This window comes from Haematobia irritans, chromosome 4 (assembly GCF_050003625.1).
Source record: "Haematobia irritans isolate KBUSLIRL chromosome 4, ASM5000362v1, whole genome shotgun sequence".
NCBI lineage: Eukaryota > Metazoa > Arthropoda > Insecta > Diptera > Muscidae > Haematobia > Haematobia irritans.
In genome coordinates, this window is record NC_134400.1 from 213,444,957 (window position 1) to 213,469,640 (window position 24,684).

A 24,684-nucleotide genomic window follows, 5' to 3' on the forward strand; every position below is an offset into this window, starting at 1 on the left:
TGACAAAATTTTCTATAAAAATACAATTTTGACAAAATTTTCTATAGAAAAAATGTTGACCAAATTTTCTACAAAAATAAAATTTTGGCAAAATTTTCTATAAAAATAAAATTTTGACAAAATTTTCTATAAAAATAAAATTTTGACAAAATTTTCTACAGTTAAGATATTAATTCTACACCCTATCCAAAATTTCACATATATCGGAGTAAAACTCTGGCTTCCGGAGTCATAAAAGTTTATATCGTGCGAAAGATATATATGGGAGCTATACCTAAATCTGAACCGATTTCTTGCAAAATAAGGATTCTGATCCAAAACACATACTTGTGCCAAAGTCGATTGGATTAAAACTGCGACCTAGACTTTGATCACAAAAATGTGCCCACAGACAGACAGCCATGGACTCGGAGACTCACCCTGAGCATTATTGCCAAAGACACCATGTGTCTATATCGTCTTCTTTTGGGTGTTGCAAACATATGCACTAACTTATAATACCCTCTTCCACAGTGTGGCGCAGGGTATAAAAAGGAAGTCGTGTGGTATCGTTTACCATCGTATGGATTAGTTACTCACATCCAAAACTAACGCTATATTTCGACTGAACCGCCATTTCTAGTCTTTATATCTAGCTTTTTACGACTATCTGAAGTTGGTTGGACAATTGCGCAGATTTGGTAGTTTCCTGAGTACATCCCACTCAACTCAAAATAAATAATAAAATCGACTTACAATCCTTTGAGTTGGCACATAAATCATTTCCATGCTACATTCTGGACTTGCTAATTGTAATCGGCACTCTGCTCCATCATCCTGATCCTCCTCTTCAGAACCACCTGGTGGACTGTTTAGCTTAACCAAATTCGAATGATATGAATAAATACCCTTCATATCATGGACATATTCACCCATATCATGATGTAATTTAAGATATTTTTCACGTAGTACTGCATGGTGTTTCAGCTGTTGTGGGCTTCTTTGCGGCACCGTGCAAGACAAGAAGGTATCAGCTTCTTTGCACTTATTACGGCAACGTTTGGCAAATATATTCGCTTGAGTTTTTTGATGAATTTTTCGAATTTCATCTTCCAATGTCATAACTCTAGATTTCTGTCCTCTTTCTACTGGTGAGGCAGTGCATTCTCTCTGATGACCACAGTTCTCGTATCGCCATTCGGGATATTGTGATTTAAGCGGTTCTCCCATATAAGTGCGTACTTCATAGGGATTTTTGGTAGGACTTTGTGAGACATTGAGTGGTACGAATTTTTTATACATTTTGAAATATTTTTTGCTAAATATACACTATGTATGAAATTTAATATCTGTTTTACAAATGCAAATATCTATTTTACTTAAAAATTTTCGTTTTGAATTTAAACAATTTTACGTTTTATTCAAAGGTATTTTGTGAATTAATGCCGAAACATTTAAAATGAATATAAACACATTTTTTTTTAATTTATGTACACAAGCCAATCTTTTTTTAGCTCTCTTAACCCTTTCACTACCGATATCCACTTAGAAGGACATTCGAAATAGACACCAAATACTATTTTCCCACTTAGTTTCGATTTATTTCTCGATGTTGTCTTAAAGTAGAGGCTTTAATCTAAATAAGCTATAAATATTGTTCATATTGGTGAGGCCTGAAATACATTTTTATAAACTTCTTTAACAATAAACGAAAAATACGAAAATTTGACACAATTTTTCTACTGTATATTCCTAGTAAATGGACATTTATACAAAAACTATAGCTGATACTTTTTCGGGTTCTTTTTTGTATTTTTTCTCACACTTTCAAATATATTATAGGCCAAATAGCTCTTATTTTCGTAAGACCACTTGGTCACAATTCAAGAATCAAGTTTTCAGAACAAGCTCATATAGCTCTTGCAGTAATTGAGACAATTTTTGTTCTACATGCTGTTAGTACAAGTGAAAACAGAAGAAAAATTAAAGTTTTTAACATTAGGTTTATTTCGGTAATGGGTTAGTAGGGTTAAAGTCTTCAAAATATTTAAAATGGGTTCCCTTAGATTCAAATGCATCGCCTGATTTGCCGATCGGTTAATTATTTATTAACTGATCTTACTCAAAGTTGATACAATTTATTTTCTATAGTACAGGGTGCGGCTAAAGTAACTATATGATTTGTTTTTTTAAATAGCTGTTGAATGGAATGAAAAAAAAAAAACAAAAACAAAAAAAAAAAAACAATTAATTATGAAAAATAATATCAGTTAAATGAGAGCCGTTTTCTCTAACGCAAAAATCTTTTTTTGTGGCATTTTCCATAACTTTGTTGAGTGTTTCTTGTGGTATACGATCAATTTCTTCTTGAATGTTGTCCTTTAGTTGCTGCATGGTTTGGGGCTTATTCACATAAACTTTGTCTTTGAGATAGCCCCACAAGAAAAAATCCATCTCAAATTTGACAAAAAATTTTCATTTTGATCAACGAGATTTAAAACTGCTCTAGCATATTCCAAGCGCAATACGAAGTCCTCAGAATTTAGTTTTTGGGCTAGTTGGATTTTGTAAGGGAAGAGGTGCAAATCGTGTTTTAAAATTCGCCGAAGAGTGCGGTCAGAAAGCAGAAGATAGTCTTCTCGTTGATGTCTCCGGATTTTCTTCGACGTTCTGTCGCACAGCATCAATATTTTCGGCCGATCTGCCGGTACGTCTTGAATCTCCGACAGTCCCATATTCAGCAAAATTATTCACCAACGAACGAATGGTTGGACCCGTTGGAGCAGTTCTTACACCATAAAATCTTCTGTATGCACGTTGAGTATTAAATATCGAACGATGATTTTCAATGAATAGAAAAACAATCTTAGTTCTTTGCGCAATTTTATAGCGTTCCATTTTTAAGTATTTTCCCAAGTTTAATTTCTGAAATAGGAAAAAATAAAAAGTTAAATACTCGCAAGCAAAGAAGTTACAATTGTTTTACATCATATAGTAACTTTAGCCGCACCTGTACTAACTAAACCTTCAAAAAAAATCAACAAAATCGGTTCAGATTTAGATATAGCTCCCATATTGTCCGTTTTGTCGGAATTACCATATACTCTTTTACGAAACATCGATAACATAGTAAGCGATTTAGGTACTTTTCCCAAAATTTTTGTAATAATACGCCCCAATTGCTAAGCTTTCAATAGGGGCAATTTGGGACTTAAATCTACTTTAGTATAAGTTATCCTATTTGTTCAATTTTTGGCCATCGTATAGAGTTTTGGATTCTAAACGCAAAATATTAATATATCTCGTAAAACTACACTTTTCCGACAAAAATTTTAATTAATATTTTATCTTTAAAACGTACTATTTTTACCAAAAACACAAAAATTTCATTCATTTCATGAAAATATTCTGCCAGAATTAACAAAAAAAAACACTGAAAATACCGATTTACGGGTGTCGATATCTGAGAACCGACAAAATTTTTACTTTACATTTACTCTTTAAAATGCCTTCTCCCACCCTCGCAATTATTTTTAAAGTAGATTTGTTCCTTTAACATAAAACCTTCCTTAATAATAATAATAACACTTGGCAACTCTTTCGACAACAGATGACAACGAAGACAGCTGATAATAAACATACAATGAAAATAAACGAAAATGAAATTTAATGGATTGTGGAACGTGTAATAAATTGCAGAGTTGCCAAAGTTTAATAATTGAGCAAAAATAAAAATGCTCATTCAATTTAGTCTGAGATAAAAGAGTAATGATGAGCCACAAATATCAACAACCAACGCAATTTTTGGGTATATATCATTTTCCTCAGAATTTAACGCCTTACGATTTGTAATTGTAGGCTTTAAAGTTAAATTGTTTTTTATAATTGCTCTTCAAAGAATGTGATGGCAACTCTACTCAACTCACGGTCCACACAATCATAGTTCGGAAGAATTTTGCAACGATATACGCAATAAAGAATACAAAATTGTTTGGTATAAAATATAAGTAATCAATAGTAAAGAAAATGGTCGCAGAAAGGACATCAAATCGGTGTATTAATTATAATCGCAAAAACATCTGATATTACAACAATAACAACTAGTTATTGGACATAGCTATTGTGTGTGTGTGTGTGAAGTGTGAAAACATTAAGAAAAACTGACTTGATTTCCATTTCATTGGGAATAAAAGAATGCTCCAGTGTTCCAGTGTGTATGCTGGAATTCAAAGTTTAGAGAACAACAACAACAAACAGTAGGCAAATTATTGCAATTGCCAATTAATCTCCATTAGCCCTTTGTTTAACAATCCTGCTCTCTTTGTTAGTGGCAGGAAAGTGAAAAAAGATCAATTCTCCCATCGACAGAGAAAGATATACATGAAAAAATGTGGATAGAACCGAAAGAAATACTCTTCAATACTGCGTTATGGTAAGTTTTATTGTTTTACTTCCTTTTTGGGCGTAAAAACTTGATTCTCCACACAGTAATGTACTTTTATTGTTTTTATTATAGTTGTTGGCCATAGATTGTGTTTTATTGTTTCTTTGTTTTTGTAGACAAAATAAAAACAAAAAATAAGAATTCATGACGATAAATATAGAAGTGGGGAAGTCCCCATCATACTTTGTGGAACATGTTTTTTTTTTATTTGTGCAATTGCCTATACTTAACATTAGCTCCGTTCGAGAACCCCATAATTTTTGATAATTATCACAAATTTTTACTGGAAGTCGTTCGTTTACATCAAAAAGCCAGCAAAAGAGAGTCAGAGAGAGAAAAAAAATGACAGTTCTAGCTTAAATATTTTGCAAGTTTTTGCTAGAGATTTTTTCTCCAGTAAAATCTTGCAAAACCTACCATTTGTAAGAATCAGCTGTTCATTTTGTAAACAAGTTATTTAAAGATACACTCTTTTTGCTGTGGTCAATGTAAGTTTTAACAAAACTTGTAAGTACCAGTTATAAAACCCCGGACAAATGGAAATTACTACAGAACATTCGATTGGGGATGGTACCCACTCCATAGAAATGCAAGGTAAATACATTAGCTTTTTGAGTTATTACAAAGATAATTATACAAAATAATTAAAGGACCTGCAACTGCTGTGTTAGCCACCGTAATGCTTTTAATGGAATCATCATCATCGGAGAGTGAGGATGAGGAGAATGAAATTATTATACACATGTTAAGAAGGGAAAGCAACATCTTCCATAAAGGCATGGCTATATTCCAAGAAAAAAATAGGAGAAATTCAATCAAATCATATATAGAAGAAACAGTTCCAAAATATAATAACGTCGAATTTCGTTCCCACTTTCGAGTTTCACGAGAAATTTATGAATCGCTGACAAATCTCTTTTCCAAATGGCCCCACTATGAAATGCTTCGTTCCGATAAACGAATTCCAGCAAATGTTCAAGTTTTATGTTTTTTATGGTTTGAATCTTGCAGTTTTCGAGATCTGTCTGATCGATTCAATATGTCCCTTTCAACAATAAGCGCTATAATAAATAGGGTGTCTTTGTTTTTTAGCAGTTTGAGTCCAGAAATTATACGATGGCCGTCAGATGAAAAGAAGGAGGAATCATCTAAATACTTTGCAGAGAAATGTATGATACCAAAAGCTATAGGTAGAACTTTGTACAGTTTTGTTTTTAAATTATTAATCCAATGTTTCCAATTACAGGTTGTATTGATGGTACCCATGTAGTCATTGACCCACCAAAATCTGGAAAAGATGAATATATTGATAGAAAAGGGAACGTAACAGTTTGCTTACAGGGAATATGTGATGAACGCAATAATTTCATAAATGTATTTGTCGGATATCCTGGATCATGCCACGATAGTTGGGTTCTGAAGAATTCACCAATATATAACAAGTTACCGTCATATTGTGGAGGTTGGACATGTCTACAAGTTTAGACTTTCCTTAATTCTTTATTTTCAGATTATTATTTACTAGGTGATTCAGCATATCCTTGCAATAAATACATCGTTACACCTTACAAGGACAACGGGCATCTTAGAAAGGCTCAAAAAGAGTTCAATATGAAACTGAGTACTGGTAGAATTAAAATTGAACACTCATTTGGAATACTAAAGCAACGATTCCGGCAGTTATACTACTGCAAATTGCGAGGAATGAGAAAACTTTGCCATTTTATAAGAGCCTGCTGTGTTCTTCATAACATTGCTAACGAAGATGGTATGCATTTTGAGCCAACTGCATTCCAGGAAGAGGAAGAAGATTTTATGGATGATTATCCAGATAACGACAACATTTCGCGTGGAGATGACGTGCGAAACGCAATATCAAAATCAATACAAGATGTACTTACTACAAAGAATTAATTTTAATTTATTTAACTTTTAATTATAGTTCTACATTTAAAAATATAGTAAGGTAATCATATCGACTAGAGAATACAGCAATCCCTCGATTTACGTCGCCTCGGTTTACGTTGTTTCGATTTACGTCGTTAAATTTTTTGTTTTATCTACCTTATATGAATATTGTTTTTAAGAACTCTGAATCCAAATCTGCATTTGTTTTTTTTTCTATCAGCTCGATTTTTCGAGATATACCGTTATGTTCAAAATTAAGACACTTCCGCTATATAAATTGGAATAACTTGAAAACAGTTCAACATATTAAATTAAAAAAAATCAGAAAATCCCTAGCAATATTCTCTTTTAGCCGTCTTTACATTGTTTTTCAATTTTTCAAGTAGTTTTGGAGATATCGTTCAAGGAAAGACGGCTAAAAGAGAACATTGTTAGGGATTTTCTGATTTTTTAATTTAATATGTTGAACTGTTTTCAAGTTATTCCAATTTATGTAGCGAAAGTGCCTTAATTTTGGCCATAACGGTATATCTCGAAAAATCGAGCTGATAGAAAAAAATAAATGCAGATTTGGATTCAGGGACCTCAAATTACTAAAAATTCACTATAAATTTCAATAAAACGAGGGATTACTGTATTTATTTCACATAGAGTAATACTATTTATTTTTATAAAAAGAAACATTTTTTGCACTGTTAATTATTTTTTGTGAATATTTCTATTACAAAGACGAAATAGAAAAAAATAAAAAAATTCATTTACACTGAAAATTATTTTAAAACTATTTCATTTCACTAAATAAAACATATTTTGTAATTTTCATGTTGTATTTTAAATTTTAGAAATATGGTGAAAATACCAAATGTTCATTTTGGTTAACTAAACTGTAAGTTAGAAATTGATAAATTAAATATCTTGGAAGTATTGATAAACAAATTATTTTTTCAATATGTTCACTAGGGTTTCAAGCAAATCCACTTTCTTCTTCTCCAGAGCTTCTTTTCGTTCGGCACGTTCTTCTCTTTGTTTCATACTTTGTTCTAATGTTTGTTGTAGAATTGCATCACTCTCTTCTCTTTTTTTTGCATGTTCTTCAGACATGTCTATGAATTGTTGAAGGGCTGTTTTCCGTTTTCTTGATGATGAACTACATGGATCTTCGAAAAATATAAAAAATATTATAACATGAAAAACCTGGTTAAGTGGACCCAAGACTCAAGTCCGTATTGCTACGGGCTTGCTGGCATTGTGATCTATAAATCTACATCTAAATTGAGAAACAAATTAGTCCTGGACGGTATCGTTTTACTACCAATAAATATTACAATAGAATGATGACGCATGCAAAGAATATGTATCGACATTGAAATTTGTTATAGGATCACATTACACTCAAAATCTACATTTCAGATTTGAAATCTACTTTTTATAAGGCAAATGACAGTTGAATCTAGTAAAAGTGGATTTTGAAATTGTAATGTGAATGAGGTATTAGAATAAATAATAACAAAACGTCATTAACCGAATTATTTTCGAAATAGGACGATTTTTTCCGTGTAAGGCGTGCCCTTAAAATTCCAAACGAAATTTTTGTACCTGTTTCAGATAAATTTGGGCCTTCGATGAGTTTTAAATCCGCCGAAGACACTTCCGCTTCACTGTCGAGTACAAAATCTGGATTTATAGACTTTTTTTCCTGCAAAAGATCGTCCAATTCGCTGCAAAACGAAAGGACATAATGCTATTAGATTCTTAACAAACATGTGCATGCATTTTTTAATTTACCTTTGATAAGGGCACGTCTGCCTATTCCGACCAGTCTTAGAGTTGTAAAGTTGTGTGCGTTTGTATTTCCGTTCCAAACTGAAATACTTGGTTTCCACTTGTTGAGAATTGAAATTGTATCCAAGTGAACACAATTCTTCTGAAATCTTTATCCACATTTGTTTTTTATTTTTTAGGCTGGCCGATTTTCCCACTTTTGGCCGTAATTCTTTCACTTTGGATATCAAAAATTTTACTGCTGGCTCAATCCACACGGACTTCCCGGTTCCTTCATCGTCGTTGGTGCAAGTGATGACTTCATTTTCAACGTGGAACTCTTGGTGGGGGTAAAGAAAGTCATCTTCACTCTGGGTGAAAACTACTTCCTCAAAACTATCACCAGCAATTTCGTCCACCACATTTTGCTGGTATTCCTCATCTGTAAAATGTCCGAAAGTTACATTTTCTTGAATTTATTTATTTCTTGTATCATACTTACCGAAAGAAATTCTTTTGTATGTTCCCGGTGAGCAAATTACGTCCAATTTTCTTTTATTCATTTTTCTTGGTTTACGTATTTGAAACATAAAATACAATCATCTGATCTGTTTTATTTGCAAGTTTTTACTGGATGGCGTTCGCGTACTTTTTGTGGCAAGAGAGCAAAAACAAAGCAAAGAGAGTAAAAACGGTTTTTACTCTCTTGCTGGTTTTTACTGGATATTTTTTACTGGAAAAGTACGCGAACAAACCTATTATATGAATATTTTTGGGATAATAGATGATATTTTGTGGATGCATGGGAGAAGGCCGGTGTCGTATCCCATTTAGTATATCAAAATATAGCTGACTGAAATGGCAATGAGACTAAAACACCGCCGTAGATATTTATGAACACTCAATATGGGTGCTTTTCATGTCATGATCTGGATTTTGAGCCCCCTTTTGCTCATCCTTAATGTGCAATTTTACTACTAAGGTACTGTATGTTTTCCACGCTGGACACTCTTGCGGGTATTCCTTAAATGTCCCGTGAGGTAGGTTAGGTATAGTGGCAGCCTGTTATATTAGGCTCAGTCAAACTATTTAGTCCATTGTGGTGCCACAAGTGGTGATATTTTATCAAGGGACCTCCTTTTCATGGGCGAGTCCGAACGGCGTTTCACATTACGGTGAAAACATTTAGAAAGCTTCGAAACACCGAGCAATTCCACCGCTGAAGTATTTTCTCAAATTGCATTTCTATAGAAAATTTTTTCATATTTCTATAGAAAATTTTGTCAAAATTTTATTTCTATAGAAAATTTTTTTTTCCAAATTTTATTTCTACAGAAAATTTTGTCAAAATTGTATTTCTATAGAAAATTTTGTCAAAATTTTATTTCCATACAACATTTTATCAAAATTTTATTTCTATAGAAAATTTTGTCAAAGTTTCATTTCTATAGAAAATTTTGTCAAAATTTTATTTCTATAGAAAATTTTGTCAAAATTTTATTTCTATAGAAAATTTTGTCAAAATTTTATTTCTATAGAATTTTTTTTTCCAAATTTTATTTCTATAGAAAATTTTGTCAAAATTTTATTTCTACAGAAAATGTTGTCAACATTTTATTTCTATAGAAAATTTTGTTAACATTTTATGTCTATAGGAAATGTTATCAAAATTTTATTTCTATAGAATTTTTTTTCCAAATTTTATTTCCATAGAAAATTTTGTCAAAATTTTATTTCTATAGAAAATTTTATCAAAATTTTATTTCTATAGAAAATTTTGTCAAAATTTTATTTCTACAGAAAATATTTTCAAAATTTTATTTCCATATAAAACGTTGTCAAAATTTTATTTCTATAGAAAATTTTGTCAAAATTTTACACCTATAAGAAATTTTCTCAAAATTTTATTTCTATAGAAATTTTTTTCCAAATTTTATTTCTATAGAAAATTTTGTCAAAATTTTATTTCTACAGAAAATGTTGTCAAAATTTTATTTCTATAGAAAATTTTGTCAACATTTTATGTCTATAGGAAATATTATCAATATTTTATTTCTAAAGAAAATTTTGTCAAAATTTTATTTCTATAGAAAATTTTATTTCCATAGAAAATATTGTCAAAATTTTATTTCCATATAAAATTCTGCCAACATTTTATTTCTATAGAAAATTTTATTTCTATTCTATAGAAATTTTTTTCCAAATTTTATCTCTATAGAAAATTTTGTCAAAATTTTATTTCTACAGAAAATGTTGTCAAAATTTTATTTCTATGGAAAATTTTGTCAACATTTTATGTCTATAGGAAATATCAATATTTTATTTCTAAAGAAAATTTTGTCAAAATTTTATTTTATATAGAAAATTTTATCAAAATTTTATTTCTATAGAAAATATTGTCAACATTTTATTTCCATATAAAATTTTGTCAAAATTTTATTTCCATATAAAATTTTGTCAAAATTTTATTTCCATATAAAATTTTGTCAAAATTTTATTTCCATATAAAATTTTGTCAAAATTTTATTTCTATAGAAAATTTTGTCAAAATTTTATGTCTATAAGAAATTTTATCAAAATTTTATTTCTATAGAAAATTTTTTTTCCAAATTTTATTTCTATAGAAAATTTTGTCAAAATTTTATTTCTATAGAATTTTTTTTCCAAATTTTATTTCTATAGAAAATTTTGTCAAAATTGTATTTCTATAGAAAATTTTGTCAAAATTTTATTTCTATAGAATATTTTGTCAAAATTTTATTTCTATAGAAAATTTTGTTAAAATTTTATTTCTATAGAAAATTTTGTCAAAATTTTATTTCTATAGAAAATTTTGTCAAAATTTTATTTCCATAGAAAATTTTGTCAAAATTTGATTTCTATAGAAAATTTTGTCAAAATTTGATTTCCACAAAAAATTAAAGTACCTCGCAGTTGGAGAGAATTGCATAATCTATCAAAACATTAAGTATTCTACCAATCTACCAAACAGTAAAAATTCTACCGTTTTTTGATAGCACTAGATATTGGGGAATTCCAATCGTATCGATAACTATGTTGTTAGTACCCACCATTTGTATTCATTTATTTTGTTTATATGAATAAATATTTCCTAAATTTAATGCATACATCGTTTGCTTCTGTTTTCAGGATCACCGAAAAACGCTCCAAATACTTCGTCCTGCAAAAACGTCGTGGTCATGGCGAATCACGAGGCCTTGGCTCTTTGCTTGTGAACACTATTGACAGTGTATTTGTTACCAAACCTCCGCCATATCGCATACTTCACCAGACGCCCAATTCCGATGTATCTTATGGTAAGAATTTATTTGAAATTTTTAATTTTTTGTTCTTTTACAGATAAGATATTCGAGTTGGAAAAAATGCCTGCAATCTATATGTGCAATCTCTGGTTCAATAAACCACACACGATGCATAGGCTATATAAAAGTGGATAAATATTGTTGATAAATGAAAAATATGTTTTACAATTTCTTGGATAATTTTGTGCTTTGTTCACTTTTTCAGCAGATGTGCTAATGAATCATGACTCTATTATACAAGAGCCCTATTTTTGAGATGATTTCTAATGAACAAAGTAAATATGTAATATACTCGCATAAAATGTAGCGATAAAATAGTAACGAAACGCAATCAACATCAATTCCCATAATTCAATTAATAATAACAATGAAAGTCCGGTTAATATATCCAGAGGTGAAATATGGATTCCACAATAATCGGTACTATATTGAAGCTATTCTATAACTGTCTTTAATTGTTTGATGTGGATGCTGGTGGGCCTTAAGGACGCTCCAAGATCAATGCGCCCTCTTACTTATATGGGTGGATGTATACCGTTGGTGATGACCCCACGGCAATTCGTACATTTTTCAACAGTAATGACACCCACATATGGGAGAACTGTCGGAATTCTCAAGTAGTATAGACTTATCTTTCATATGCCAAAAACTAGAAATTGTTATTGTGATTGCTATATGAGCGAAAATCCACTCAACCTTAACCCCGTTTCTAGTTTTTTTTTTTTAAACCCTTTAACAATATTTTCCGATGGCATTAAATGCCTCCCTAAAAGTATTTAGATTAATAATTTTTTTTTTACTTTAACACTGGTTTGCTTTTCATTTCCTTACTACGTCTCTATGTCTGTTCTAAATTGATAAGACTTTATATTGTTCTGTATGCTTAGACACAATTGATCTTGGGCATTGTTGATGGCTTTATTACAAGCATGCGGTTGTTAACCTTCCAACACCATTCACAATAGAAATTTTGAGATAATTAAGACAACTAGAAATATTCTTATATAGTATTTTTAATAAATTACATCCGGTACTTAACTTAATATATTTGTCAATTGTTCACTTTGATGAAGAATATTTTGCAAATAGTCGTTGTTAAATCCTAGCATCGTATTTTACATTACAGTTGGCCCAAGTGAAAATTTTCATGTTTTTTTAAGCGATTTTTTATTTCGATTTTTTATTTCTCTGCATAAGCCACTTTCAAAAAATTGAACCATTATAGTTTTTGGTTTTTCCTGTTTCTTGGAAACCACCCAATCTTTTATTGGTCGGAATTCTAGGAGCCGGTTTCTCAATGTCTTTTTATTAAAATAAATTATTATTCAATCACAAAATTAATTGAACCAATTAATCTTTTAATTGAAATTTCTTCAATCACCAAAAAATATCAATCATTGAATTAATTAGAAATAAAAATTATACTTGTTTTAAAAATTAATCGATTTTTAAAATTATTTTTTTAATTGGTGCAATTAAAATTTAATGAATTTTGGTAGAAAAATTCAATTAATGTTTTTATTAGGAATTTATTATTAATTATTATCAACTTGTCGAGGAAAATTTAAATTCAATATTTGAAGTCTTAGAAATGCAGTTAAGAACTATTTTTTTTTTTTTTTTTTTTTTTTAATTTTTAAATTATTAAAATTCAAAAGCAATCGTGATATATTTCATGTATCTAAAGTTTATTTTTTGTAAAGTGTGCTGCCACACATACTCCCCCCAGAGTTTTTTTTCTAGAAAACCACTATTTGAATCGCACAGGTGGCCTTCGGTTTCGTGTACTTCTCCTCAAGGTTGACTCTGGTGGTGTGGATTGTACATTCGGTACGGTGTCCAACTCTGCGGTGAGTATGTGGTATTTTGTCCGTTCAGCTTCAATTTGATATATGGCAAATTGAGCTTCGATCTGGGCAAATCAAAGTAATGGGTGTTCTTTCCAGAATCTTGGTATCGTAACGGTATGGGATGGTAGTTGAGCCGTGGAAGCCCCATGTCCATATTCGTTCGGCATTGCTACGTCTGGGTCACCAAATTTGTCGAGGAAAATTTAAATTCAATATTTGAAGTCTTAAAAATATTTGAAGTCTTAGGAACTATTTTATTTTTTTTTTTTTATATTGAAATTATTAAAATTCGAAAGCAAACGTGATATGTTTCATGTATCTAACGTTTATTTTTTGTCAAGTGTGCTGCCACAAACTATATTGTGTTGTTTATAATTATTTTCTCATTAGATAAAATATTCTTTTTGTAATTTTACAAGAGTTTTTACTTTCTTGTGATCTATCCGATTATAATTATAGTTGGATTTTATTTTGGTTTGGATCCAACCAAAATTTTTTCGAATAAAATCTTTAATTATTATTTTAATGGGCAATATTTGTTTTATTAAATTAAAATTTTAATTGGGATAACTAATAAATAATTAAAAATAAAATATTTAATTAAAAATGTAAAAATGTTAAATCGTTTTCTTAATTGGCTTTATATGTTACTAATTATATTAAGTTTTTTTGTCAAGTATGCTGCCACAAACTATTGTGTTTATTTATAATTATTTTCTCATTAGATGAAATATTCTTTTTGTAATTTTACAAAAATTTTAACTTCCTTGTGATATATCCGATTATAATTATAGTTGGATTTTATTTTGGTTTGGATCCAACCAAAATTTTTCCGAATAAAATCTTTAATTATTCAATTATTTTAATTGACAATATCTATTTTGTTAAATTAAAATTTTAATTGGGATAACTAATAAATAATTAAAAATAAAATATTTAATTAAAAATGTAAAAATGTTAAATCGTTTTCTTAATTGTTAATTAATGTTACTAATTATATTAATTAAGTTTCTAATTGATTACGTTTTCAACTATAATCAATTTTTTTTTAATAAAATAATATTTTCGTGATATTTTTTCTGTGTATTTATCGTGCCGATAAAATAGCTGAACGTTTACAAAAATTTTACTAACCGACGGTTAACTACTAATCGGAGGATAAGAAACCGGCCCTAAGTCTGTCATTCCATATAAGACGAAGATCCGAATCCTCTTTTCAGTCTTAACCTAAAGTTTTTGCACCCTCAACACTTTGTGGATTCTGAGTATAAAAGTTCGAGGCCACTTGATCTTTTAATTAATTAAATGCAAAAGACTTTTTTTGAGAGTTAAGAATCGAAAATCACCAAAAAAAATCAACTTTTTTAATCAACATTTTAATTCTGATCATTTTGTTTTTCTTTCAGAAATTGCCATTGGAGTTACTCAGGAAGAAATATACAAGGACTGGGATTGGCTGTCGAGAAACCTCTTCAAAGTCTTAAATGAGGAAATGGAATGTGAGGAGGAAATCACAAATTTCACCATTTGCAAAATCAAATCCTTGTATACACAAAACAACCAAGATGCATCTGGAGATTCGGCAGACTTTAAAATTAATCAATCAAAATTTCTACAATATTTTAATATGCCAGAGGAGGAGAAATTAGTGAATTATTATCCTTGCACGTAAATATATCACCAATATTTTTCCATATTAAAATTTTAGTTTACTTTAGAAAAACAGAAAAAAATAAATCGATTCAATTCCAATTTTAATTAAAACAACAATGGCATAAAATAAATGGATAATTATTTTATGCCATTATTAATCAGATCAACGCATTATTCAATTGACGTTATTACTTATATTCTCTAAAGAAATTTCAGTTCAAAATTAAGTGAATCAATTCATTTCATGATTGAAACCAAAAATCCTTTGTAGCATATGTTTCTAATTGACTTTTTTTTCTTCACTCTACAGCTACATCAAAAACAAACTACCACGTCAAGGTCATTTGTATATCTCTCTAAATCATGTGAATTTTTACTCCTACATGTTGGGTCAAGAGACCAAGATCAGTATACGTTTCACAGAACTGGAGGAACTATCACGATATGGCAATTCAATATTCCTGAAGACCAACAATAAAATGCAATATAATTTTATTATTATTTCGGGTCATATGGAAGCTTACGAATTGATTGAACAACTAAATAAAATGGCCATACAACGTATAATTCAGGTTGGTTTAAAATTTTGCAATAATATTGAGTACTTAATTTTGTTTTAATGTCTCTTTGTATTTGTTTATTTAGGATCCTGATAGTCCAATTATTGATCATGAATCATCCGTGCTACAGCGTATTGGTCGTAATGCCTCCAAGAAACCAATTTTGTGTCGAGATCTAACTGCTCGTAAGAAATCTGAGGAATATCGTATGTTCTTTCGATTGCCCCAAACTGAAATTCTAGATGGAACGATAAAAGGTAGGAAAAACATACAAAAAATTAAAATTAGGTTGAAAATTGTGAGAACTCAAGTGAGCACATTCGGCACCGTAATCACGGTTGCCATAATTGGTAGAATTCTACTAAAAATGGTAGATTTTCACCGTCTGGTAGATTGGTAGAATGCTTGATGTTTTGGTTTGGATTTTGCAAATTATACCTCTCCAACTAAGGGTACTTCACAAATTGTCTATTGAAATAAAATTTTGACAAAATGTCTATAGAATAAAAATTCGACAAAATGTCTATAGAATAAAATTTCAACAGAATTTTCTATAGAAATAGAATTTTGAAAAAAAATTTCTAAAGATACACAATTTTGACAAAATTTTATTTTTATTTTATTTATTTATTTATTCATTCAGAGCATGTAATTCTAAGCCTATTTGGCCAAAATAAAATAATTACAATGGACTACTCTCTAGAATTTCATACAATATTTATACATAATAATACATAAGGTGTGCAAAAAAGATGTTGAATACTTATAATAAACAATCATTTACACAAAACTGAGAAGTGTATAATTAAGCAAGAAACAAGAAAAGACAATTCTCTTTTGTATGTTTTAATAGGAGCACTTCTTTATATAAAAGGAAAGAAAATAAAAAAATATATAACAAAAGTTCTTAGTAGTAGCTTAAATATATGTATATATTTATTTATGACAATGTAAATAATCAGTCTTGAAAGTCGAGTAACTACTTAATTATGACTCACAAAAGTATTGAATAAATTTGTTTCGATATTTCAGTATTCAAAAATTATGTAAACAAACTAACAAATATTTATGAAAGTTCCCAGTGTAAACATACAGTAATTATAGTGGACTAACTACTCGAAAAAACAGAATAAAATTTTGTCAAAATTTTCTATAGAAATACAACTTTGATAAAATCTTCTATAGAAATAAAATTTTGACAAAATTTTCTATAAAAAAAATTTACTATAGAAATAAAATTCTGACAAAATTTTCTATAAAAATAAAATTTCGATAAAATTGTCTATAGTAATCAAATTTTGACAAAAGTTTCTATAGAAATAAAATTTTGACTAAAAATTGTCTATTGTAATCAAATTTTCACAAAATTTTCTATAGAAATACAACTTTGATAAAATTTGCTATAAAAATAAAATTTCGACAAAATTTTCTATAGCAATAGAATTTTGAAATAATTTATAAAGAAACACAATTTTGACAAAATTTTCTATAAAATAAAATTTTGATAAAATTTTCTATAGAAATAAAATTTTGAAAAAATTTTCTATAGAAATACAACTTTGATAAAATTTTCTATAAAAATAAAATTTCGACAAAATTTTTTATAAAAATTTTGACAAAATTTTCTATAGAAATAACATTTTGCCAAAATATTCCATATAAATAAAATTTTGACAAAATATTCTATAGAAATAAAATCTCGACAAAATTTTCTATAGAAATAAAATGTTGACAAAATTTTCTATAGAAATAAAATTTTTAAGAAAATTTCTATCAAGTGTGACAAAATTTTCTATAAAAATAAAATTTTGACCAAATATTCTATAGAAATAAAATTTTGACAAAATTTTCTATAGAAATAAAATTTTGACAAAATTTTCGATAGAAATAAAAATTTGACAAAATTTTCTATAGAAATAAATCTTTGACAAAATTTTCTATAGAAATAACATTTTGAAAAAAATTTCTATAGAAATAAAATTTCGACAAAATTTTCTATAGAAGTAAAATTTTCTATAGAAATAAAATTTTGACAAAATTTTCTATAGAAATAAAATTTTGACAAAATTTTCTGTAGAAATAAAATTTGCACAAAATTTTCTATAGAAATAAAACTTTGATAAAATTTTCTATAAAACTAAAATTTCGACAAAATTTTCTATAAAAATAAAATTTTGACGAAATTTTCTATAAAAATAAAATTTTGACAAAATTTTCTATAGAAATAAAATTTTGACAAAATTTTCTATAGAACTAAAATTTTGACAAAATTTTCTATAAAAATAAAATTTTGGCGAAATTTTCTATAAAAATAAAATTTTGACAAAATTTTCTATAGAAATAAAATTTTGACAAAATTTTCTATAAAATAAAATTTGACAAAATTTTATATCGAAATAAAATTTTGACAAAATTTTCTATAAAAATAAAATTTTGGCGAAATTTTCTATAAAAATAAAATTTTGACAAAATTTTCTATAGAAATAAAATTTTGACAAAATTTTCTATAAAATAAAATTTGACAAAATTTCTATAGAAATAAAATTTCGACAAAATTTTCTATAGAAGTAAAATTTTCTATAGAAATAAAATTTTGACAAAATTTTCTATAGAAATAAAGTTTTGACAAAATTATTTATAGAAATAAAATTTTGAAAAAATTTTCTATAGAAATAAAATTTTGAAAAATTTTCTATAGAAATACAACTTTGATAAAATTTTCTATAAACCCGTGTAAAAATTGGTGGATCTGGCCAGATATTATTAGATCTCCTGTCATATCTGATTAGATATGATAGTATATGCAGGCAGATCTGGTCAGATCCGAAAAATGGTAATATCTGATCAGATCTAATTCTAAAGGAATTAGATCTGACCAGATCTCAAATTTGGCCCACATCTAATTACATCTAATTTGATATAATTAGATGTTAATATATCTAATTATATATAATTTTATCTATAAATTTCCAATATTAAAGAAATTACAGTAATTAATAAAAAGATTTATTTTAGGTTTTATAATGAAAGTGTATTTAATACAGCAAGTCGGCTCAAACCTATTTACGTTATATCTACGCCTAGGAATAAAAGTATAAGAATTCAATTAAAAATATATATACATAGCCACTACGTTTCTGCGGCGTTTCTGGCGTTTAAATTGTCCAAGGCATTGTGGCATTACTCCCTTCACACATTTTTTTTACATTAGTCTCCCAGTTCCTCTCTTTGGCTACACGGAATGAAACTCTGAAAAATATAACATAAAAATACAGAAGACTGAAATAAATACAAATAATACATATACATACCAATAATTGCTTCTCGTGCCCAATAATTCAAACCAACGCTATAAGGAATCGTTTGTGCGAAGTCCCTAATACCATACATGATGCAAACCGTTTCATGATGCAAACCATCTCCAAATCATTATTTTATCTGTTTGACTTGGATAGTTCTACATTCTATCGCAAATTCGAAAATGGCGTGGCTACAAATCATCACGTTGCTACTCGGTCTCCTTAATCTTTTCGTTCAACTAGAAAGGGAAAATATTAAATATATAAAAATAGGACCCAAACGATAAACTTTCCTCATCACTTCTCATACTCCTTGATCTTCGTCGAAAAATGAGAATACATTAAATTTTTATATGAATAAAACATAAAAATATCAAACTCGCATTATCCAATATTTGATACCAACATTTTGTTTTAAATTTAATAACAACAACCGTTGCTAATGGTGATTGTTATGTGATGATATTTTTGAAAACAAACAGACAGTTGTGTCTGAACGTAAGAAATTTTGAATTTTTAAAATGATATTGAAAAAGGTTTCTTCGAACTGTCACAATATATAAAGATTGTTTGATTATGTTCACCACTAGTTGTGATGTGTGACCAAACATATTTAATTGTAACAATATATATCACGTTAACATTCTCGTAACAAACATATTAATTTTACACCCAAACATACACATATTTTTTTTATCCGTATAGCAGTACTGGTTCATGACTTAATGCGATACATATAATTAGATATGGAGCTATATATAGTATATATAATTAGATATGATGTCATATATGAAGATATACAATTAGATCTTACCAGATATGACTGATACAATTAGATATAACAATATATATAATGAGATCTTGAATCAGATCTAATCATATAGAACACTATATATAACATATCTCCGTAGATCTATTTATATCCACAACCATATCTGAACAGATGTAATTATATATACTTAGATATTATTAGATATGATCAGATCCACCGATTTTTACACGGGAAAATAAAATTTCGACAAAATTTTCTATAGGAATAAAATTTCGATAAAATTATCTATAGAAATAAAATTTTGACAAAATTTTCTCTAGAAATAAAATTTGGACAAAATTTTCTATAAAACTAAAATTTCGACAAAATTTTTTTGACAACATTTTCTATAGAAATAAAATTTTGCCAAAATTTTCTATTGAAATAAAATATTGAAGAAATTTTCTATTGAAATAAAATTTTGAAGAAATTTTCTATAGAAATACAAAATAAATACAAATAAAAACAAATAAAATAATTTCTATAAAAATAAAATTTCGACAAAATTTTCTATAGAAATAACATTTTGACAAAATTTTCTCTAGAAATAACATTTTGACAAAATTTTCTATAGAAATAAAATTTTGACTAAAAATTGTCTATTGTAATCAAATTTTCTATAGAAATACAACTTTGATAAAATTTTCTATAAAAATAAAATTTCTACAAAATTTTCTATAGAAATAAAATTTTGAAAAAATTTCTATAGAAATACTACTTTGACAAAATTTTCTATAAAGATAAAATTAAAAAAAAAATCTATAGAAATACAATTGTATTTGACAACATTTTCTATAAAAATAAAATTTCGACAAAATTTTCTATAGTAATTAAATTTTTTCAAAGTTTTCTAGAGAAATAAAATTTTGAAAATAGTTTTTATAGAAAAAAATGTTGTAATAAAAATGCTTTATTTTGTCAAGCTTGACGAAATTTTCTATAAAAATAAAAATTCGACAAAATTTTCTATAGTAATCAAATTTTCACAAAATTTTCTATAGAAATAAAATTTGACGAAATTTTCTATAGAAATAAAATTTGACAAAATTTTCTATAGAAATAAAATTTTGACAAAATAAGATTTTTTTGTTTGGTAGTTTTTGGATTAAATTTTCTCCAAATTTTTATATGACCGTAATGCCGACACATCTCTCATGACCAACATTTTGTGAAGCATAAAATCCAACCGATCTTTTAAAATGCCTTTTGTCTCAACTATCTCACAAACCTTCAGTAGGAGGTATTTCATAAGCAATTGTTTACGTGAATGTGCTCTAGCGATGCTTTTGTTTTAGGCAATATATGTACTATGTAATTATCAGATCACTATAGTATACAAAATTCGATTTAATAGAACTTTAAGCCGTTTTTATTTATTTTTGATTACAATGTTTTTTTTATTATTATTATTTTGCAGCAAGTTTATTTACTCCCTATTCAAAACGTTATGTTGCCGGAAATATATTTCTGTCGCCAAATTTCTTTTGTTTTGCCAGCGATACAAGAGGATTTGTTAATCTTGTTATACCCCTGAAGACTATAAAGGTAAGTACCATGAGGGGTTTTATTTATTTTTTTTTTTGTTAATATTTATTATGGATTTTTGTTTTCCCACTAAACGCTGCTCAGCTTGTTGAGAAAAAGGATGATGGTCATAATTATGCTAATGAAATTGTTATAACATCGACAGAGAATATACCTTTTACATTTGCTCATATTGTTGATCGGGATGTATTGACATCAAAAGTTTCCAGTATGTCCCATAATCTCCATATGTAAGTATTTCATTATATCTCCATTTTATTGTATTTATCTCATATTTGTATGTGTGTGTTTTCTACATTACAGGCCCAGCAGTCGTGAACGAGCAAAATACGATATATCTTGGAGTAAACAGTCGGCCTTAATAAATACCTTTAAGACTAAATTTACACCGACTATGCAGGATCAACAAAATCAAAAATTAACTCGTTGGGAATCACATTTTCGTGATTATGGTCGTGGCATTTCCATGTTTCGTACCACAGATGTTATAAATCTCATAGTGGAAGGGGTGCCAGAGAATTTACGCCAAGAAATATGGCTAATATTTTCGGGAGCGATTCATGAGAGAGATATGCATCCGGGATTGTATGAAGATTTGGTAGAAAAGGCGGCCTGTATTAAACAATCGTCAACACACGACGAAATTGAGAGGGATCTGAAACGTTCACTACCCGAACATCCTGCTTTTCAGAGTGAAGAGGGCTTGGGAGCTTTAAAGCGAGTTCTTCAGGCCTATGCCCTACGTAATCCCCAAGTGGGTTATACACAAGGCCTCAATATCATAACATCAGTGTTTTTGTTATTTTGTGATGAGGAGAATGCTTTCTGGCTTTTGGCCAGTTTGTGTGAAAGTCTATTGCCTGATTACTACAAAGACAAAGTGGTTGGAGCTCAGATTGACCAAGGTGTTCTCAATGAACTCATTAGAATGCATTTGCCCGAGCTACATGAACATTTGGATTCATTGGGCACCATTAAAATGATTACAATATCGTGGTTCCTTACGATATTTATTAGTGTGATATCCTATGAAAGTTCTCTGCACATTATCGATTGTTTCTTTTTCGATGGTGCCAAGATTATTTTCATAATTGCTTTACAAATTCTCGAATGGAATAAAGAACAATTGTTGAAATGTCACGATGATGGTGAATCCATGATGTTGCTGTCATCATTTCTCCAAGGTATCTACAATCCAGATTATCCTGCTCCCCCCGATCATGATAAGAGAAAATTTAAACGCACACAAACGGTTCAGACATTAATCCATGAAGCCTATACAAAATTTGGTGATATAACATTGGAAAAGATTGAAGAACTTCGTAATAAGCATAGACGTTTGACAATGCGCAAATTTGATGTGGATAATGAGGAGACAGTTGTAAAATTCCATGCAGATAATCCTTATTTTGAAAAGGATGAATTGCGTCTTCTGTTGGGTATTATACGGGAAGAGAAAATGGCCTTTCGTAAGGCCTATTTACAAAAATTGCATTCTCAAGTTGGTGAATCTCCCATTTTGGTGCCTTCGGCTTCTCCTACACACACCAGACTGGGTTACAGTGAGGGCAATTGTAGTCGTGCTGAAGCATATGGTGTGGATTTTGAAACATTCCGTATACTATTCTACGAGCTGACACCCTGGAATACATGTAGAACTGTTGATTTGGCTGAGAAATTATTCAGAGTAAGTTTTTCTTGGTTCAGTTTGGGGAGAAAATATTACCAATATTTTTTTAATTTAATGTGTCTTTTGATTTTTAGCTGACTGACAAGAGGAGCACTGGAACTCTGGAATTTTCACAACTCATCAATGCCCTGGGTTTGGTGTGCTCCACAAAGTACACCGAAAAACTAAAGCTCCTATACATATTGCATTTACCGCCTCTGCTGTCCAAAGTTGAGATAGAACAAGTTCGCAAACCCAAAACCAAAACTAAAGACGAAACTGAGGAGGCCATAGAGGCGGAAGATTTCTTTGAGGAAGAAGCTTCCGAATCCATTGAAGCACTGCCTTCACCATCCGATAACAATTTCGATGATGACGATTATGCCTTAATAACGGCCACACAAAAATTACATTCGATGGTTGGCATTTCCGGAAGTACCTTTATGGATATACTGCGACCAGCAAATAACCCCTCGGCTAATTCGAATGCATCATCTATGGCTGTGAATGCTAGAACATCGACATTTTATGTCGATTTATCGGAAGATGAAATTAGCATACCTGGAACGAGTGCAGCCGCCGTGGGTGGTATAGGTGGCACGACACTAATGGGTGGTGGATCATCTTCTCATAATGGATCTGCTTCTGCGGTTCTTTCACCCCTAAGGCAACAGGGTCGCTTTGAATCCATTGACACTTTTTCGGATATTTCCGATTTAGGAGCCAACAAGGTAACACCTCCACAATTAAATGTGGAGACCATCTCGAATTTTTCACAAATTAGTGATTTATGTATGGCCACAAATGCCAAAATGGAAAGAACTGATTCGAATACCGACACCAAAAGCCTAGGTAGTTTAAGGGCCCTACTAGACCAGCCAGATGGGGCATCGGGTTCATATGGTGGTAAACAAATACCCAATATGAAAAAATCAAATTTCCAAATATTATGGAGAAGTATACATGAGATATTGGGGAAGAATGATGGTGAAATGACACAGGCATGTAAGTAGAAACAAAACGACACAAACACATACTCATATTTGACATCGATGAATCTTAGGGAACATTTTAAAATCGTTTTGAAAAAAATTCCTATACTTGATTTTACCTAATTCCAGATGAAAATATTCTTGATATGGGCAATTGCAATATGAAAAAAGATTCCAGCCTTGAGAGTTTTACCCAACTGAATTTAGTTGGCAATGAAGAGGTAAGATTACTACCATCCCATTTCCATATTTATTTGGGCAGTTTTGCTATATTGAAAATTTATCGTAGCCCGATTCGAATGGTAATCCCACAACACCATGTGAACCACCAAGTACAACAAAACTTTTTATGGATCTTGAAGAAGAGTTGAGACAAGCTCGAGGTGAACCAAGTACGTCCACAAACCAAAAGTCCAGTAAAAGCTCAAGCAGCAATAATAGTTCCATTACTTCTGATGATGGCTGGGAGATATCGATTAATCAATTTATAGCAACTGTCCTCACAGTTAGAATAATTGTCAACGGTTTCTATAGCCGGACATCCATAAAAGAGCGAATAGAGAAAATGCAAAAGAATAGACGAAAATGTATTACAACGAATTATTAAAACAAAACTCGTTATGTATTTCCAAAGTTTGCTAATACTATTGTAGGAACAATGTAAACAAGAGAGAGAGATAGAGAGAGAGCAATTAGTGGCAAACATTTCAAATGTTTTTAAAACATATAGTAATAATATCCAAGCCAATAGTCATTCCATGTCAAATCGGACCGTTTTTCGCTTCTAATTTTGAAAAATAATTTGTAATCGTTTTAGTGACAAACAAACAACAATTTGTTTAACAAATTAATAACAAAACCCACAAATCCCACAAAAAAAAAACTAACAA

General features: G+C 29.3%; 3 protein-coding genes across 4 annotated transcripts in view; 1 reads left to right on the forward strand and 2 right to left on the reverse strand.

Annotated features, from left to right (window-relative positions):
* The window catches only part of LOC142234273 (uncharacterized), a 59,109-nt gene extending 57,694 nt beyond the window's left edge, over positions 1–1,415 (reverse strand). Inside the window, exon 1 of the mRNA XM_075305366.1 lies at positions 736–1,415. Coding sequence (XP_075161481.1) covers positions 736–1,281 — 546 coding nt within the window. The 5' untranslated portion in view covers positions 1,282–1,415. The remainder of the gene's footprint in view (positions 1–735) is intronic.
* Positions 1,416–3,912: 2,497 nt separating this feature from the next.
* Tbc1d8-9 (TBC1 domain family member 8/9) lies at positions 3,913–24,684 on the forward strand. 2 transcript variants are annotated; one of them, XM_075304072.1, is made up of 12 exons: positions 3,913–4,235; positions 4,308–4,411; positions 11,243–11,409; positions 14,672–14,933; positions 15,229–15,490; positions 15,564–15,735; positions 21,006–21,133; positions 21,218–21,363; positions 21,437–22,820; positions 22,898–23,807; positions 23,924–24,015; positions 24,084–24,684. In XM_075304072.1, exons 2-12 carry the CDS (start codon positions 4,368–4,370, stop codon positions 24,399–24,401), a joined length of 3,885 nt encoding a protein of 1,294 aa, XP_075160187.1. In that variant the 5' UTR covers positions 3,913–4,235; positions 4,308–4,367; the 3' UTR covers positions 24,402–24,684. The 2 variants fall into 2 exon arrangements, with proteins under 2 accessions (XP_075160187.1, XP_075160186.1); XM_075304071.1 differs by having other exon boundaries at positions 3,913–4,411.
* On the reverse strand, positions 7,140–8,842 carry LOC142234040 (uncharacterized). The gene is made up of 4 exons (XM_075305112.1): positions 8,595–8,842; positions 8,117–8,534; positions 7,928–8,049; positions 7,140–7,488 (listed from the first exon to the last, which is right to left on the reverse strand). Exons 1-4 carry the CDS (start codon positions 8,680–8,682, stop codon positions 7,268–7,270), a joined length of 849 nt encoding a protein of 282 aa, XP_075161227.1. The 5' UTR covers positions 8,683–8,842; the 3' UTR covers positions 7,140–7,267.

What these genes read in the sequence shown, in the direction of transcription:
- LOC142234040 (XM_075305112.1), bottom strand. Translation starts at nt 8,682, where the DNA reads ATGTTTCAAATACGTAAACCAAGAAAAATGAATAAAAGAAAATTGGAC. An exon ending in ATACAAAAGAATTTCTTTCG is followed by an intron (nt 8,535 to 8,594) that starts GTAAGTATGATA and finishes GACATTTTACAG; the next exon opens with ATGAGGAATACCAGCAAAAT. An exon ending in CCCAAATTTATCTGAAACAG is followed by an intron (nt 7,489 to 7,927) that starts GTACAAAAATTT and finishes TATTTTTCGAAG; the next exon opens with ATCCATGTAGTTCATCATCA.
- Tbc1d8-9 (XM_075304071.1), top strand. Translation starts at nt 4,368, where the DNA reads ATGTGGATAGAACCGAAAGAAATACTCTTCAATACTGCGTTATG. An exon ending in CTCTTCAATACTGCGTTATG is followed by an intron (nt 4,412 to 11,242) that starts GTAAGTTTTATT and finishes TTCTGTTTTCAG; the next exon opens with GATCACCGAAAAACGCTCCA. An exon ending in CCATACAACGTATAATTCAG is followed by an intron (nt 15,491 to 15,563) that starts GTTGGTTTAAAA and finishes TTGTTTATTTAG; the next exon opens with GATCCTGATAGTCCAATTAT.